At 37.2% G+C, this 18,661-nt stretch overlaps 4 protein-coding genes across 5 annotated transcripts; 3 read left to right on the top strand and 1 right to left on the bottom strand.

Annotated features, from left to right (window-relative positions):
- Nucleotides 1–824: 824 nt before the first annotated feature.
- On the top strand, nucleotides 825–6,623 carry LOC105231132 (myb-like protein Q). 2 transcript variants are annotated; one of them, XM_029552403.2, is made up of 3 exons: nucleotides 825–3,003; nucleotides 3,072–3,795; nucleotides 3,906–6,623. In XM_029552403.2, the coding sequence occupies exons 1-3, from the start codon at nucleotides 1,435–1,437 to the stop codon at nucleotides 4,862–4,864; spliced, it is 3,252 nt and encodes a 1,083-aa protein (XP_029408263.2). In that variant the 5' UTR covers nucleotides 825–1,434; the 3' UTR covers nucleotides 4,865–6,623. The 2 variants fall into 2 exon arrangements, with proteins under 2 accessions (XP_029408263.2, XP_011210560.2); XM_011212258.4 differs by having other exon boundaries at nucleotides 826–3,003; nucleotides 3,069–3,795.
- An 898-nt stretch (nucleotides 6,624–7,521) lies between these two features.
- On the top strand, nucleotides 7,522–10,354 carry LOC105231131 (uncharacterized). Its single transcript, XM_049458178.1, has 3 exons — nucleotides 7,522–7,787; nucleotides 7,855–8,156; nucleotides 9,218–10,354. Exons 1-3 carry the CDS (start codon nucleotides 7,697–7,699, stop codon nucleotides 10,211–10,213), a joined length of 1,389 nt encoding a protein of 462 aa, XP_049314135.1. The 5' UTR covers nucleotides 7,522–7,696; the 3' UTR covers nucleotides 10,214–10,354.
- A 570-nt stretch (nucleotides 10,355–10,924) lies between these two features.
- Nucleotides 10,925–14,671, bottom strand: LOC105231130 (exocyst complex component 2). The gene is made up of 10 exons (XM_049458164.1): nucleotides 14,459–14,671; nucleotides 13,788–14,402; nucleotides 13,501–13,715; nucleotides 13,304–13,438; nucleotides 13,100–13,247; nucleotides 12,878–13,044; nucleotides 12,375–12,814; nucleotides 11,759–12,064; nucleotides 11,281–11,697; nucleotides 10,925–11,209 (listed from the first exon to the last, which is right to left on the bottom strand). Exons 1-10 carry the CDS (start codon nucleotides 14,565–14,567, stop codon nucleotides 11,071–11,073), a joined length of 2,691 nt encoding a protein of 896 aa, XP_049314121.1. The 5' UTR covers nucleotides 14,568–14,671; the 3' UTR covers nucleotides 10,925–11,070.
- Nucleotides 14,672–14,931: 260 nt separating this feature from the next.
- Nucleotides 14,932–18,600, top strand: LOC105231129 (conserved oligomeric Golgi complex subunit 3). Its single transcript, XM_011212255.4, has 8 exons — nucleotides 14,932–15,169; nucleotides 15,225–15,761; nucleotides 15,824–16,362; nucleotides 16,529–16,668; nucleotides 16,737–17,027; nucleotides 17,094–17,272; nucleotides 17,338–17,916; nucleotides 17,977–18,600. The coding sequence occupies exons 1-8, from the start codon at nucleotides 15,008–15,010 to the stop codon at nucleotides 18,376–18,378; spliced, it is 2,829 nt and encodes a 942-aa protein (XP_011210557.2). The 5' UTR covers nucleotides 14,932–15,007; the 3' UTR covers nucleotides 18,379–18,600.
- Nucleotides 18,601–18,661: the final 61 nt, after the last annotated feature.

Below are 18,661 nucleotides of genomic sequence, written 5' to 3'. Positions count from 1 at the left end.
TTAAATGCTGATGTATGCAAAATGAAAAGTGAACGCGCATTAGCCATTATTTATTTTTTAAAGATATTTACTATTAAAAAAAATCTAAAACCAAGCAAATGTACATTTTTTAGAGCAAACTAACCGAAGAAAATCAAGATAAACATCTTTTTATATATTTTATAATATATAAAAGTAACTCAATTTTGACTTGGTATTGCTTGGGACAGGCCTGCTTGATTTACTGCGCTATAATGCCTAGGTTACTAAAAAGTAGCTATTAGTAATACCTACATATATCGTACCTTCTCTAGACCAATTTTTTCTTCTGTAACAAAAACAAGATAAATCGAGATTTGTAATATTATATAATGTAAATGTTACAATAATAGTCACTTGCCTTCAATACATTGTAAACATTTGCATCCGGTCGTCTGAAAAGCAGGTTATATTCGTGGTCATCAGTTCCACTCCATAATTTGCATGCAGTCAAAGACGCCACTCACCGGAAACACGAAATCACAAATAAAGCTTTCATAGAATTTACTGCATTTACCATTTATGCGTTTGTATTATGCAACAACACTGGTAACATTATGATTAACTTAAATTGTGATTCACTAAACAATTACTTATTTGCAAAAAGATTTTATATTTTCGAATAAAAATACCACTTTTCCGCTTTTCTAGTTCCTTCGAGGCGGCAAATTAAACGATTAAAGTTGGTTGCCATTATTCTTCCTCTTCAATTAGCTAAATCATTTTCGAGTTTTACTACGTACTGTACTGATTGGGAAGAATAGTGAAAAGAAAAATGTAAAGAATGTCAACAAAGTGAATGTCAAACGTAAAATGAAATGCCAAAAAACAATCGGCGAGTTTTGCTAGTGCTTTATCAGAATTTTCAGCATTTTTCAGCGCAATTTTTATTTTGCATTACAATTTTCTAAATCAAATTGGAACATAAACAAACTTTTTCTAGCAGTGCGGGTGTGAAGTGCAGAGCTATATATAATTTTCAAATATTGTCTGCAGAATATTTTTTGTGTTGAATTATTGAGCGCGTGTCAAATAAAAGCAATTAACAGCCGCAAGCAATCGACGTTCTTTTGGTGACATTATTTTCAGTGAATAAAGTTTTTGTAGTTAATTATATGGCTGCTGTAGAAATCTATGCCATCGTTACCTTTTATAAATAATTACTTATAAAACAAGTTCGAAGTGTTACAAACAGTTTATAAACGCTTTTCGACCATTGATCGCCGGTTGTTAGCGCCATCGATTTTGCAACAGTCTCTCTAAGCCAATAACAACAAAACATATGAAGAAAACAATAAATATATACATATAAATAGTTTGTAGCGAATATGGGACATTAAATTGCTGAGTGTCATTATCACTTTATTTGCATCTGCTTAGTGTTTTACCAAATCATTCTATCAATTGTGTTTATTGATGTTTTCTGTAGTCAGCGGCAGCTTAAGTGGCGGTAGCGGTGTTGGTGAAGAGAAGCGTCTTGACGCAATGAACGCTGTTTGTGTTTATGTTTCTACAGCGCAACTAGTGTTGCAATTTGATACCACTGATAGTAACGGTCTTGGTGAGCAACGCATGCTTGACCTTAGCCGCCTGTTTGGGCAACTAAGACAACTGCTTTCTTGTGCTGTTTGTGCCCGCCTTCTAAATGATCCGTACGAGCCTTTGAATAATGCACGTTGCCAACACAATGTGTGTCGATTATGTGTTCGTGGACGAAAAGCACTGCGCCCCTTATGCATCAATTGCAAAGATCTGCAGGATTTTAAAACATATACTGAAAATAAAACTATGCGTTGCCTTCTGCTTTGTTATAAAAGCCTGTGTGAGCATTTATTGTCTTCGAATTTTTACACGCATCTGAGCCGTCAAAAGGCTCACCAAGCGCTGACTTGTAGTGGAGAGAATGTTTTCGGTGTTGCGCCAATGCCACACATGACTACTTGTGGGGATATTATTCAGGAAGGTGCACGATATGATGATATATTAAACGCTTTTAATGCTGATTTACCACAAATTGGGCCTACAATTAAGTTACAAAATACGCTTCTAACAATACCAGCGGCAGTTACAAGTTTACCGAATCAGTCAACACCAAGTGTTAGTGCTGTAACGCCGTTGGCACCTTTATTAGTGCCTCAGAAAAGGGTTCAAACTCATACCGCTCCCCGGCTATCAACTTCTCCAATAACACCCGCGGCGACAACGAGCAACTCCATAACCTTGTTACCTACACACACTGCTATCATCAAACGGGAACAAACAAACAACCAAGGAAACTCTTCTACACCAAGCAATGCCCACATTCTAATGACATCGAAAGTTAATGTGACAAACCAACAACAGCAGCAGCAACAGGCACACGGTCAATCACATATGTTGTATGTTCGGAATATAAAAACAAGCGCCAGTGAATCTAATAATATACAAACACCACATTTATGCGCTACCCAATCAATTGTGGGAACCAGCCATAGTAGTATTGCTTCACTGTCGGCGCCTCCCACGATTACATACGTTGGTCCAAACACACCCGGTATTGTTGTGCCGATTGTATCTTCATCCGCCACCACCACTGCACCTTTGACGATAGCGTCAGCTAAGCTACAATCGCTTAAACGTCAACTTGCCCAAGCGCAAGCACGCGGCGGTGCACCAATCAGCATAGCTTCAGCGGTAAAAGCAGCCGGCATTACAAACTCGGATACGAACGCGTCTGTTACTTTTAAAGTATCTGCGGCAGGTATAACCACGACCTCTTCTCTAATCTCTTCGGCAAGCACAGGTGCAGTAGCGTCTCCCACATCGGTTACCAGCGCAACTGCAACTACAACCACTGCCACTATTACATCACAACAAATACGTAATCCACCTTCCATAAAAACGGTTTCCAATGGTTCAGCCATGTACTCTGTTTTATACACCGGCGTCGGGAATAAGATTACTATTAAAAGAAAAACAGACGGTGATGAAGAAAATGGGCAGAGGGTAAGTTTTAAGTTTAAATTGTACGTAAAACACGGTTTTATCAAACAAAATTCGTTTGTTTACAGAAGACTGTTGCAACAGCAAACTCGCCTGTATCAACAAGTACATCAACACCACCGGCAATTAGCAATTCAGTAATTACAACACAGCAACAATCTCAGGCGAACAAATTGAACGCGAAGCGAAGAGGTTGCAGATGTGGCAATGCTACCCCAACGCCTGGTAAACTGACTTGTTGCGGTCAACGTTGTCCCTGCTATGTGGATTCCAAGTCGTGCATTGGTTGCAAATGTCGTGGCTGCCGAAATCCTCATCGACCGGATGGTGGTAAAGTGCGTCCTGTAATACCAGAACTAGCATGCTATGAAATTCAAGTGGCAGATGAAACGCCAAGGTTGAGTCCAAGTGAGTTGCAAGTAGGCACGACATTGTCCACACGTCCGCGCAACACTTCTACGGCAACAACAACATCACCGCAACAACACCCAACGCATCAACAGGCCATAACAATTGTTTCTGAGCAGCAAAGCACTTCATCAACCGCATTATCGTCACCATCACCATCAATAGCAACGGTAACCTCACAACTGCATTTGACGCCGAACTCCTCATCACCGTCTTCCAAAGGAGCAACGCTAATACCATTCATTAGTTTGCATCCCATTTCATCGCAGCAGCAGCAGCAACAACAACAAACGCAAACGGTCACCACCATCAGTAGTAACCAACACCAAACCAATATGTTGCCTATGGAATCTGTTCTCATACAAAATGCTGAGGGTAAATACCAAGGTGAGCCTAGCCCAGCAGCTTGGACAATTCAATTTATAATTTAAAGAAATTTATAATGTTGGGTAATTTTTATGCCGTTTCTTCTTTTTCCTCTTTTCTTCAATTATTAGTTGTAAATGTCGTAACTACGGGACAAGCACACCACCAACACAGCAATTCTAACATCCAGCGCATACATAGTATACCCCAACTGCAGGTAACTTCATCCGCCAACGGCAGTAGTAACCATAGTAACACTTTATTGAGCAACTTGACAACAGTAAATATTCTAACCAACACAAGTACCAGCAACACAACAACATCGCCGTCTACGGCAACTACTAAAAGCTCACACCAAAGTGTGCTGCTGCAACAACAGCCACACTTACAGCAGCACCGCGTACAACAACAGCAACAACAGAAGCATCATCAGCAACAAATACACGGGCAACGGCTTGTTTCGTCGCATTTAATCACCACATCCGCTAATAATATGCCAACATCTGTGACAAGTGGCAAATGTGTAGCAGCCAATTCGTTGCCGCTGCAACTACAACATCATCATCATCAACAACAGCAACAGCAGCAGTCACAAATGCATAATAACACACATACACAAAATCAACAAGTAAAACAAAATATTGTAACAATGCGCCCAGCAACGATCAGCAACAACAATATGCACCATACACAAACACTAACCCCAATACTATCCTCCTCTGCTACAACAATAACGCTGTCACCAATTATTGTCTCCTCTTCACCTAACACCTTCAAAGCGGAAATGTTTTCCGATTCCATGGAATCAGAATATTTGAACTTCACCACAGGCGCTGTCACGTCAACGACCATGGTGAATAGTGGTAGTAATAACACAAATATGTTATCCACAATTTATAGCCACAGTGGTCTGTCGAATGCGTCAACAAGCACCCGCATAACGTCTGTGCCGTCACTGAGTAGCGGCAGTACGGGTAGTGGCAGTGGCAGCGCTAGTCGCATGAGTCTGGGCATGAATATGAATATCACCGGTGCGGGATCACACATAACACCCGCTTTAGTAGAAGTAATTGAAGCAAGTGATATGTAGTTTGACAATAATAGGAAAGTGTAGGCAACTAACTCGGTGAGCGCCCTGATTATAGCATAAAGAGTTATGATCTAAAGCAAGCTAAGTATTAATGAGTAAAACAGGTAACTTCAAGTGTATCTTGTATAAACTGACCAAAAAGTAGAAAAATACTGGAAACTTTCTTATATACTTGAAAATATTAAAAGCTCAGGCAAATCAAAAACTGGAAGCTACTAAATTTTCATAAAATGTTTTTTTCTTTTTTGAAATGATGAATGAATGAAATTTATTTTTGCCAGCGTATTTCGAAATATTTTTATACGAATTTCATGCGCCGTTTTGCCTTAAAAACGGTTTCTTTAGTGCAATTATTTATTATGCGTAAATAAATCAAAATTAACTCTTTAGTTAGATTGTTGAAGGCTACTTTATCAATACGGCTAAAATGTATATTTAGTACAAAACATATTTTTCATTAGCTTCCCCATTTCCAGTGAAATGCAAAAGTGTCTTTTTCAACTCGCATGAGTATAAAAAAGAATTATTAAAAAAAAATATATATTAGAACATTTAGTGCGCAGAGATTTGGTTTGGTGGAACTTGGTCAAGACGCACACCACAAATACTTTTAGTATGCGCAACTAGGCCAAAGCTGTAAGCGAAAAACTATAATTATAACATGCAGTTGTTGTTGTTGTATATATTTATTTATTATTCTTATTTTAATCTTACACTAATATTTCATATTTGAAGTCTGAATCTAGGCAAATTTTTTAATTTGTACTGTATTGTTAGTAATAGTTCAGCAAAAGTTGGGAATTGGGTCAACAAATAGCTTAATATTTTTGCCAAAAAAAATACTCTTTAATAATTTATTCACTTTAGGTTTCACACATGCAAAATTAGTTTAAAAACTTATACAGAAATTGCCAAATCTCAGTTTAAAGCACTGCTAGAATTAGTTTTTCATTTTTATTATGTGTGTACATATATATTTTTACTTTTCAAAAGCATTATACTTGTTATAATGTGAGCTCCTAAATCGTTTTGGGCTGCTTCCAACACCAGCTACGTGTCTGTATTTTTGCCTAATTTTAGGCATTGCTTTATGCTTGCAAACAAAACATAAGCAAATAGGCTAGTTGCAATATATTTTATATAAAATGATGATGATAATGTTGTTGTATTATATACATATTTCTATATATATGTATACATATATATAGGTATGTATAGTTTTCTATTGAATTAGTTCTAAATGGTTTCGAACAAATTGTAAATTAATTTGAATTTTTTGATTATAAATTAGCATAGTTGTAAGTGTAGCGGTAAAAAAAATTATAGCAAGCATAATTAATGTTAAAATAATTTGAAACTGTTTTAAGAAAACTTCATTGTTTTAATTGTGGAGTATTTTTAATACATTTGTAGTAGGCAGCGGTAATTTTAAATTTGAAAGAAACTCGAAGCATTTTTGAAATGTTAAAATTAAGTTAAAGGTGTATTTAACTAAATCTATCACAGCATTAAACACAAAGCACATCCATACACACACACATGTATACACATTAAAAAAAAGATATTTATATATGTAGGAATAAATGCATACAATATACATATTAATTAGTATGTAATAGTATGTTTGTATGTTAAAATTGATTGTATACTTTTAAATTGGAGTAATTAAGTTTTAAAATGAATCTAAATCGAATTGGGTAATAAATGTAATAAATTATTAAACAAAAACGAATTTATATTAGTCAAACGTTGTAAAGGGGTCAGGTGTAATCATAGACATAAAAATATTGCAATAAAAAAACTAATAATTTTGTCAGTTGTTGTTGTTGTAGCGACAGAATTCTGCCGAATGGACAATCTTCGGTTCCGTTCCGGTTACGTATACCCGACTGTCGTGGAGACGGAATTTTTTGCCAGTAAATTACACCGGTCAACAAAAAAAAATTGATTTTTACTCTCATGTTCAAATTCTGATTTTATACATCGAAAAATACTGGAAATTTTATATTTAGTTATTAAAGTTTACTTTTAACTGACACGAATGGCCCATTTGAACATAAAAGGAATACGAAATAAGTTTCTACGAAAGCAAATTTTAACAAAAAAGATTGTTAGGAGAAACTAAATTTATCATAGGACAGAGGAATCAAAAGTCGTGTCGACCGTTGTTATTGTATTTTATGAAAGTGAAAACATAGCATCATTAATAAGGTTTCGACTTGAAGAAATTTGAATAAAATAAATTTAAAAGTAAAGGCTCTTGATCCTGCCGCAGCTACTTGTACGTTTCAAAGCCTCCGACAACAATTAATTGACGGATTTACTTCAATATTTCAATAACATTTTTAAGAAAATTCAAAAATAACGATTTTTTGAAAATACTAACTACCCCTAACTTCTTAAGTTTTGTCCAACGGTAACGTAATTTTGCTACTTAAAGGCAGAGCAGCTCGAATTATGAATTTATTTATAATATGTAAACACATTTTGCACGCTGCTAACTTAAACGGAAGCATCTCTTGTTGTTAATCAAAGTTCTTAATCTTAATCTCAGAGCTGAGCACAAAGCCGCTTCGGTGTCGCTCACTTTTTACGCTACCACGTAAGTGGATCTCAAAACGATTCCTCCCTCAGGCTACTATTGAGTCATGACGCCATTTGTGTACGGAACGTCGTGGCGCGAACAACTCGGCACCTAAACGCCGTTGCTGTTAGAGTGTGATCCATATTATCAGTATTCAAAGACTTGTGTGAATAAGTGAATATTCTTATTTTTGTGGATGCTGTTAAATTTTACTGATAACTTGTTGTTGTATTCAATTCATAACAAAAATGCTTATGAGGCACGCATGGCTCGCGTTATCTTTAGCCTTACTATTTTGCTTGGATGTCAGTGAGGGGCTTATAAGCGATGAGGATGTTGGTAAATAAGCAATACACAAACATACATATAATATATAGTAGATGTGATTAAAAACGCTATTGTATAGTTCCACAAGGCACAGAAGAGGAGTCGTCCAACACAGATATTGACTTGTCCGGGGACGCAAAGGATGACCATAATGTACGCGTGACAGAGAATCGTTTGGCAGCGCAGCTTTTCGCTGTCATAGAGCATTTCAAGCAAGAAGATCCCCTTGGATTTCCAGGAGCGCCAATACCAGATCCCATGGATGTGCCGGACATGCGCAAAAGTCTCGGTATGGGCACGTTGAGTATGATGCAGGTGAAAGCGTATGGTTTGTCAAAATTTCGTATTGACACGGTGCAAGCGGATCTGAAAGCGATGCAGGTAAGAACATATTGTAATTTAGAAATGAAATACATGTATTCATGAATTATACTAATTTCAAAATTCAAAACAAAATCGAATTTAATTTAGCTCCGAAACATTCGCCGCCATTGATAAGATCGAAACGCATTTGAAAATCGCTGATTAGTAGGAAGGGAGATAGTATGTAGACTTAAGTGTGTTTGTTGTTGATAACAGCAGTTTCAAATATGAATAGCAAGAGCAATGATTCAGCGCTCAGAGCTAAGTTCATAATATGACGCGTTCAAACAACAATTTGATAAAAAAAAATTTAACTTCAGTTGCACTGGAGCTGGAACCATTCACTAATAAAAAATAACCTTGATTTTGATCGGTCAGTCTATATAACCGCTTCATATGTACATATATGTTTTAATGGTCCAATCTGAACAATTTGTTCAAAGATCCCTCAACTTGAGCAATAATCCATGTCACATTTCCTGAAGATATGATATAGAGGTCCGATCTAAATAATTGCTTCGGAGATTGTACCGCTACCTTAAAAAATAATCCATATATCAAATTTCATGAAGATATCTCGTCAAATAAAAAGTTTTCCATACAAGGACTTGATTTCTATCGATCAGCTTGTATGGCAGCAATACGCTATAGTTATCTGATGTAAATAATTTCCTCGGATATTATATAGTTAACTTGGAAAATAGTCCGTGCCAACTTTCACGCAGATATCTCGTCAAATAAAAAAGTTTTCCATATAAAGACTGGATGTTCGGTCAGTTTGTATGATAGCTCTATGTTATAGTGGTCCGATCTAAGTAATTTCTTAGGAGATTTTACCGTTGTCTTGGGCAATAATCTATGCCAAATCTCATGATTATATCTCGTCAAATAAAAAAGATTTCTATACGAGGACTGGATTTTGAACAGTCAGTTTATATGACAGCCATATGCTATAGTGGTCCGATCTAAATGATTTCTACCTATATTGTACCGTATTTAAAAATAAATAATTAAAGATGAAAATATCCCGTTAAATTTCCGCTTTAATATTGGCATCTGCAAATTTTCTTTAATTTCAGGTCGAAGCTGGTATACAATTGGACAAGATGGACGTTCGTGGCAAGTACACGCTGAGCTCACTGTTTACCCGAGCTAATGGCCCGTTCACAGTTGTGCTTAAAAATGTCTACGTGAAAGCGAATGCAGCTCTAGCTGTCCAAAGGGATGGGCATTTAACTACGGAACGCATAAAAATGGATATTACTTTCGGTGATATGTCTATGGATTTCCAGAATTTAGGTTTAGTTGGCAATTTATTTCAAAGCGTTGTCAACTCTGCGCCCACACTCGTCTTCGATGCCATGAAACCGTTTATGCTAGCGGAAGCGGATAAGAAATTACGCGAAGAGATAAATGGAAATCTGGAAAAATTCTTAGGTGATCGACTTTTACCCAATTCGATATCACCACTAGATATGGCCATAGCCGAGGGTAGAAAGAAGGTGCGCGATATGGGTTATGATCCATATCATTTGCCCGACTATAATCGTACGGCTGGTATATTCACCTTTCAGCTGGTGAACTCTTGGATTTGGGGTGTGTCGAGTTTCTATCGCGTGGGCGACATGTCAGTAGCCATGCAGAATAATACAATCAAATTACATTTCCATGTGGGCACACAGGAGATTGCCGGCGAAAGTCATTGGGAAATCGATTTTACTCTCGGATCTCGTACAGGCGTATTCAAATTTTCCGTTCAATATATTCGCGTTACAGTCGAGTTGAGTCAATCGCTAGATACGCGTAAGCGACCACAAATCAATGATCTACAAATCGATTTGGGTAATATACAAATACGAAGTGATGGTGCTGGTACTTTGGATTATATCGCGGAGGCTGCCGTCAATATTTTACCCAACTTATTACGCTACCAAATTATGGATATTCTAGAGAACCCCGTGAAGATGCGTATACAGGAGAAATTCGATTCGATTGATGTAGAGAAGGCGATTAAGGAAAACTTTGAAAAATTCCAAACTATGGGTGATGACTTCTCATTTGATTTTAAGCTGTAAAAGTTAGAATTCTGTCAACCCAGAATGTTCGAATTGTTTAATAAATTTATATGTAAATATGTAACAATCTATTTGAAAAATAAATCTTGCTTAAGTGTAACCATATATTTTATGGTAATGAAATGTTGAATACAAAAACAATATTGACTGATTTTGATCGGTCAGTTTGTATGGTTGCTACACGTATGTACATATGCCAATGAAGTCCAAACTCAACAATTTCTTAGGAGATCAAAGCCGATACCTTGCATAATAATATATCTTAAATTTCGTTAAAATACCTTGTCAGATAAAAAAGTTTTCCATACTAGAACTGAATTTTTATCGATCAGTTTGTATGGCAGATATATGCTATAGTGGTCCGATCTGAACTATTTCTTTGGAAACTGCACCGTTACTTTGGAAAATAATCCATGCTAAATTTCTTGAAAATATCGCGTCAAATAAAAAAGTTTTACATACAAGGATTAGATTTTGTTCGTTCACTTTGTATGACAGCTACAAGCTATAGTGGTCCGATCTGAATAATTTCTACGGATATTGTACTGTTGCCTTGGGCAATCATCCATGTCAAATTTCGTGAAGATATCTCCTCAAATAAACAAGTTTTTCATACTACGAATCGATTTTGATCATTCAGTTTGCTTGCCAGCTATATGTGATAATTCCATAGAGTTGTAAGAAATTTTTTCTGAATACTATGTACATACATATGTATATTACGTTTATGCATTTAAGACATTTGTTTTAAATTGGAATAAATATTTGTATGACCTTAACGGTAATTAATATCAATACGAGTACAAGTAAATACCTTAAAATTAAATATTATGCTAATTTCGTAGTCACTACGAAATTTATGGATCCTTGACGGAAAAGCACATCAATTGCAGTTTCATGCAAGTCTTAACACGTTCCAATATTTCGTCGCTCTTACGCAATTGTTCCGCATTAAGTGGTGGTTTTATAGCCTCCAAGGCTTCAAGGAAATAATTTCTGAAATTTGAAAACAAAAAAAATTGAGCAAGAACTCAGAGCGATATGAAACAAAAGTGAAAAAGACTTACTTTGCCGTCTCGTTTGTATAAAACTTCAAGGCGTCCCTTATCAATCGTATATCCACATTAGCCTGGATGGCGCCAGTGTAGCTAAATTCTTGCACGCAACTCATTAAGCGCGCCAACTCCTCCGAAACGGTAAGCACAATCGGTTCAAGTATGGGACGCAACAATGCCGGCGATATGGTGTATATTTCGGAATAAACACCTACCAAGTTGTCGCAGCATTCGTGTGCGTATGGACGCAACTTGCCGATTTCCATCTCGTTATCCCATTGAAAGCGTCCCAAATACATTGATGGCTCTATTGTGCCGACCAATGGGTCCACTTTGTGTTCCACATATGCATCCAAGAGATTTGTAAACAACTGATTGACGGAATAACGCGACGTTTCAATTGCCAACGTCGGCAAAGGATAACCATATCTAAAATTGAATAATGAGCTTATTTGAAGTATAACTTTTTATTTTTTTTTTGTATTCGTACTTGACAAATATATCGCCAACGTGTGGAAAGAAACTCTTGTTGCAATATGCGCAGTTGGCGAGACAACAAAGCATACGCTGCTCCCAGGTTATAACACTGGAATTCCAAAAACGTCCAGACATTAGTGCGCTCTGCTGTACATTTGGATAGCCAATGAGTTGAGACACGTTGTGAGTTGGTGTCTCTTCGTCGTGCGACTGGTAGGCCAACTCTTCAATAACACCACAGAAGGTGGATAAGAACTCTTGCAAACGTTGTGACACTTCCCGCTGACCATCCGACTGTGGTTCCAGTAAGTTACCTTCCCTAAAAAATATATAAAAATAATAAAAAAGAAATAATTTAAAAATAAAAAATATAAAAAGTAATATTAGTAATAAAAAATTAATTAAACAGGAAAAAAAATAAATATAAAAAAAATACAAAATTTAAAAATAAAAATAATTATAATTAAAATTAATTTAATTAATTCAAAAAAAAATAATAAAAATAAAATAAAAACATGAAAAATTAATAAAAAAAAAATATCAAAAATAAAAATATATTAGAAAAAAAAATTAAATAGTTAAAAAAATATTTAATTAAAATTAATTTAATTTAAAAAAGTTTAACTTACCTTATTTCTGGATTCATACAAGCATTTTGCGCCTCATCCAGCGTCTCCAGCAACAATTTTTCCAAACAATTTGGCAACATGGTAGCGCCTGGAAAGTCCTCGACGTCCATAACCCAAGTTTCTTCTTCACCCAACTTCTTACAGCGGTCACTAGCCCGTTTGAATGTTATTGAAAAGCAGAAAATGCGTATTTCATCGATTAATTTCTGTATGATGTCCAGAGCCTCGGATGGCAGATCTAAACGTATTAGCGTGGCGTATGTGATGCGCGTATAACGCAAGCACTGCGATATCCATGGTAGAAACTGATGCGTGGCCGACGATGAACCGATGGGCCAAGCCAAACCTGTCGTTTGACGAAGCGCACGCAAATCTGAAGCAATTAGCACAGCGACACGCAAGTAGGCGCAGAATTTTTCAATTGCATTTAAAATCATACGCTGAAGGAAACAATATACATATATAAATTCAAACGTATGCTATTTACAATGACTTTAGTATACCTTGAAATCACCTGGCTTAGGGTCGTGTGCACCACGTAGCTCTCCAGTGAAATATAACTGCCCTAAGCGCCATAAATCGGGTAATTGTGAAGCGGCGATATCACAAATTTCTTCACAGAACAGCACACGGCTATGTGGCTGATTGGAATTATCGCGATTCTTTGATTCTAAAATTATCAATATATTAAATAGGCGCATTTAACGGTGAATAAAATAGCTCACTTTCTTGTCCACCGGCGTCCTTAGATGCATACTGCTCAAAAGTTTGCTTAAATGTGTATTCCAAATACTTTGCACGCGCTTCAATGGCATCCCAAGCTGGATCAACATTACGTATGCGGTCACCAATGCTCGTACCGCTTTGTTGCACCTGACGTTAAATGTATTTAAATAATTAAGCAAATTACATAAATATTGTGTGCTTACCTCAAGACTGGTTAATGCCTTTATTAGTTTCTTTTGCTGTTCGACACTTTGTGGCATCTTTACTACTTTTTCATGCAACTGTTTTCGTATCTGTAGAATGCGCTGGTCCACCTCCTCAAGTACACGTCGAAACATCTAAAAATGGCAACATAATAAATATGTTAAACAAAAACAGAAAAAAAATTATCATAGCTTACTGGTATTTCGGTTTTTCCAAACAAATTCTTGGCGCGCGCATAATCATTTACAACAATATCATATTCGCCGGCTTCTGCACGTCGTTCAACCGAATTCGGTAAGCAAAATAAAAACTTATGTCGCGAAAGCGCAAAGAGAACTGCGCGGGTGGAATCTGCTTTTTCCTTCCGCAACAGTACTTCCGTGAAGATATTTTTTGATTCAGATATGGAATCTATGGAATTCCAATTAGAAGTATTATTATGTTACATTCCAAATAAAAAATATGTGAAAAGTCAATACTTACTCTCGATTGAGTTTTCCAGCACATTTAGCGGCTCTGTACCGAAAATTCGTGTGTCCTCTTGCAACTTGTCTTTTATATTCATCAAAGTATCTAATTGATCAATCACAGAGCCCGCATTTGATTTTAAAAATGATAACTGACCCTCTTTTTGACTTTCCACTTTTCGCTTTAAATATGCTAGACCAGCTTTTAAGTCCTCAAAAGATGTAGCCAAGTGGTTTTCGAGCAAGAACCACGATGGTGAAAAGTTCTCTTGCGATAAGTCACCACTTGCTTCGGGAAATAAGTCACGCAAATCTTCTGGTATTTTTTGTTCATTGCCTTCAATGGATAAGCCCAGTGGGTCTTCTTGCGTCAACACTGATTGTGCCAGTGTACGACGACCCCATGCAAAATTTTGCGATGGTGATTCTTCTATCCATACTGCCGACTCTTTCAAAGGACCTATCGTTTCGTGATAAGCGCGAAATTGCACTGTTGATGTGCCTTCACCACCACTAATTGTTGTGACAATAATGTCGCCTTTGCCCTTTGCGGGACCTGTGCGGGCAATTATTTTATTTGCCGATTTCCATTCGGCCGACAGCAAGCAATCAGATCCACAAATTTTCAGACCTTAGAAATAGGGCGTTAACAAAAATGGATATTACACGTAGCACGATATAGCTTACCTATGAGATCAGTAGCTCTGGTGCCCAAGAACTCTCCACGTATTATAACACGAGTTCCTGGTGGTCCCTCTTTGGGTGAAAGACCAGTTACGACCGGTTGAGGAGCCATTCAAAACCTCTGAGACCTAAAAATTATTAAATTAATTGTTAATTGAGTATAGTAATTTCCAAGTGTCAGCCAAAGACTTCACAACGTAAACAAATGATCTCGACAATGTTGCAACTTCTGTACAAAGTGTACCCTTTATTACTATATACATACTAATTACTTAAATACTTTTAGAGTAATATTGATTCACATTTATTATTTAAAAATGTGAAGTCTACACTCCAACTGGCATTTTTAAATTACTAACAGAATATTTTAGTTTCTAGTTTATTCAAAAAAACCAAAAATACAAATAATGTTAAGTCGATATAAAATTATCGTGGTACTTTGTTTCTGAACATCTCTATACTTTTGACATTTGTTCAGGTGCGCGAAACAAACAGAAAAGATAACAAGAAAAATACAAGCAACTATTTGCCAGCTATTCTGATTCGGATGAAATGGATGACGTTGCCGTGGTCCAGAGTGAAAATGAAAACTTACGAAAAGTACGGACAAGATTGCTTCAATGGGAGTCAAGTAGTGACGCACTTGCTCCCTTAAATTCCTTGCAGTTGGAATGTTTAGATGTGATAACTAATCAGTGCCGAAACTCCAAAGAGGTAATTACCACCCCACCCTTATAAATAACAACTGCATGATGATGAGCGTTTTTAGGTGCCGTCGGAGTCAACATCCATTGCAAGCGCTGCAGATACCATAATCACAGATGACACAAAAAATATTAAAAGTTCACTAAGTGCCAGCGCACAAGAATTGCAGGCTTTGCCAGCTCCTGGTATTAATAACACCAGAGACTTTCTCCTATGGTACGATCGTGTCAATGAGGAAATTACTAGGCATGCAGATGCGCAATATTATCAATACTTGCAACAATTGGAACAGCGAGATGTAGAATGTGGAGAAATTTTAGAACAGATCAACTCTGCAATGCAGCAGTTAAACACCTTAAAAAATGAATATGAGACGGTGTCACAAAAAACTAGTGCTTTAAATACAGCCAGCGAGCAATTGACGGAGGAACAGCAGCGCTTACATAAGCTTGGAGAAGAAATACAACGACGATTACACTACTTTAGTCAAGTAGAACTGCTGCACCAGCGATTGCAGAGTCCTACATTATCGGTGGCAAGCGAGGCATTTCGTGATTGTTTGGATCGTATCGACGAGTGCCTTGAATATATGAGAGCAAATGTAAAGTACAAAAGCATAAACGTTTGTAATTATAGAGTAAAAATATTTGTATTTATTTTTAGCCTAAGTTCAAAGATGCTGGTTCTTATACAATTAAATACAAACACTGTCTGGCCAAAGCGGTGACTTTAATAAAAAATTATACATCCGTTATTATGTCGCAAGCTACTGCTGCTACGCTACATCCAAAACAAGCGCACTTAAACACCCTGCAAAGCACAACTGCAAACATTTCGGACACTGACAAGAAAAATAGTGCAACTATAACAAACAGTTCGCCGGATGCCGCATTCGCTTTATATTATGGCAAATACCAAACAGCTGCCGTTAAGATTAAACGCGTAGCGCAGTTAGTTGAGTCTCGTTTAGAACGCAGTGCAGAATACGAACAGTTGCTGGGTGAAATGCATCAAAACTATCTAAACGAGCGGGCACTCATTATGTCACCCGCTGTTAATAAGGCAATATTGGAATTGAAAGCCGCACATAAAGGCGACCATTGCGCATTGACGCGTAGCGCTTGCGCATTCCTAGTGCATGTTTGCCAGGACGAGCAGCGGCTATTCTTTCAATTTTTCGCATTAGGCAGCGAACAGTTGACGTAAGTAACAGTCATAGTTTATTTTTATAATTATTATATTATTTAAATTTTTTTTTATTATTATTTTTTTTTATTATTTTATTTTTATTTTTTTATCATTTTTTTTTAATATTTTTTGTTTCATTATTTTCCTTTTCAAATTTTATGAAAAATTTTTGCTTTTTAGCACTTATTTGGAGGGACTTTGCACCATCTTGTACGACACAATGCGTCCCTTCATTATACACATTAACCACTTGGAAACTTTGGCGGAGATTTGTTCCATTTTACGGATAGAAATGCTCGAGGAGCACGTACAACAAAATCGTAAGCTATTTACCACACTTCAGACAATATTTGAAAATTTTAGTAAACAAAATTTATTTTCGAAAAAGCTGGCGCACTCGAAGCTTTTGCGAACACTGCAAATCAACTCCTACAGGATGTTCAAGAGCGTTTGGTGTTTCGTGCGCATCTTTATTTGCAGTCGGACATTTTAAATTATAATCCATCAGCTGGCGATCTGGCTTACCCAGATAAGCTGGAAATGATGGAGAGCATCGCATTGTCTCTACAGGACACACAGCATATACGACGTTATGACTCGCGTTCATCGCTCAATTCGAGCATTTCAAGTGCAATAGAAACGGAAAGCGTCGACACCGCAAATCGACAACGAAACATAAGTAAGTTAACAAAGTCAAACGCATAAGTTGCATAATTATTAATATTATATAATATACATTTGACAGACTCTTCTCCTGCCGACCTCCATGGCATGTGGTATCCAACCGTACGCCGCACATTGGTGTGTCTTTCACGTCTCTACCGTTGCGTAGATCGTCCCATATTTCAAGGACTCTCTCAGGAGGCACTGAAACTCTGCATCCAAAGTGTCTCCGCTGCAGCCACGAAAATTTCCGCAACCAAAGTATGCTCGATTTTGATATACCTATACTCTAACTCTATACTAATGTCTCTTATAACTTAAAATAGACTCCCATAGACGGCGAACTTTTCGAAATAAAGCATCTGCTTATATTGCGAGAGCAAATAGCGCCTTTTCGCGTAGATTTCACCATCAAAGAGACGTCGTTGGACTTCAGCAAAGTGAAGACAGCAGCATTTGGCTTGCTGCAAAAGCGCAAACAGCTTTTCTCCATGGGCAGCAATAATGCGCTACTCGAATTTTTGCTTGAGGGTACGCCACAAATTAAGGAGCATCTGTTAGACTCGCGTAAAGAAGTCGATCGTCATCTGAAAATGGTGTGCGAACAATTTATAAAAGACGCCGTGCAAATGCTTGTTTCGCCCATTTTAAAATTTCTAGATAAAGCCCAAACGCTCTTACAAACTAAGGACAACAAAGGCGCTGGAAATGAAAAGGACGCAACAGCTGCGACAAAAGTGAACTACGCTTTAAGACAGAGCGCGTGGGCGAGCCCACAGCAAATTAGCAGTACCATTCAAGAGACACAGCGCCTAATTAAGAGTAAATTGTCGTCACTACAACGTTCCATGCAACTCTACTTAAGCAATCGCGATACAGAGTTTATAATCTTTCGTCCGATACGTGTAAGTATTGATTTAGTGAATCGCTAACCATATAACATATTTAACTTTACATTTCGACAGAACAACATCATTCAAACATTCGTCAAACTGGAGCAACTGCTCTCCACAAATGGTTACAATAACGACGATATGACCATCACCGGTTGTCCAACAGCCGAGCAAGTGTCTATATTATTGTCCAGCGCAAGCATTCTGGCCACAGAGGGTATTGTGAACTTCTCAGCGGCGACGCGCAAGACCAGCACCTCTTCGAACGAGGAAGCGGCGCAAGCGAGACGCATAAGCTTCGAGAAGCGTGTGTCGTTTGAAGGCGGTGTTACGCCGCTAGCGACCATGGAAAATCTACCCGAAATGCCCGAATCCGGTTCCTCAGCAGCTTCGCCTGCGCCGACAACGCTCTCAGAGCCAAATGATAATGACACAACTGCAACAACGGAAACGGAAGCGGAAGCTATTGTGTAGCTCTTTGCGTAAGCGTTCAAACCGTTAGTTACATAGTATGCTGCATATGCTGAAGGGGCTTTGAGCGAATAACACTTACGAAAAGAATGCAAAAAAATATCTTGATTTATTTTTACCATTACTTAGTTCACATATGTTGTTGCCTATCTTTAATCTTAAAGCAAAATTATATTCCATGTGTCACCCACTTATATGTATTAATAAAATAATAATATACCTATAGTGAAATGTATCCATGTATAACATAGACTATCATTAAGAGGTTATATCCACTGCAACTCAG

Source organism: Bactrocera dorsalis, chromosome 1, assembly GCF_023373825.1.
Source record: "Bactrocera dorsalis isolate Fly_Bdor chromosome 1, ASM2337382v1, whole genome shotgun sequence".
Taxonomy (NCBI): Eukaryota; Metazoa; Arthropoda; class Insecta; order Diptera; family Tephritidae; genus Bactrocera; species Bactrocera dorsalis.
Note: the sequence above shows the minus strand (reverse complement) of the source record. Positions and strands in the feature narration are given on the sequence as shown.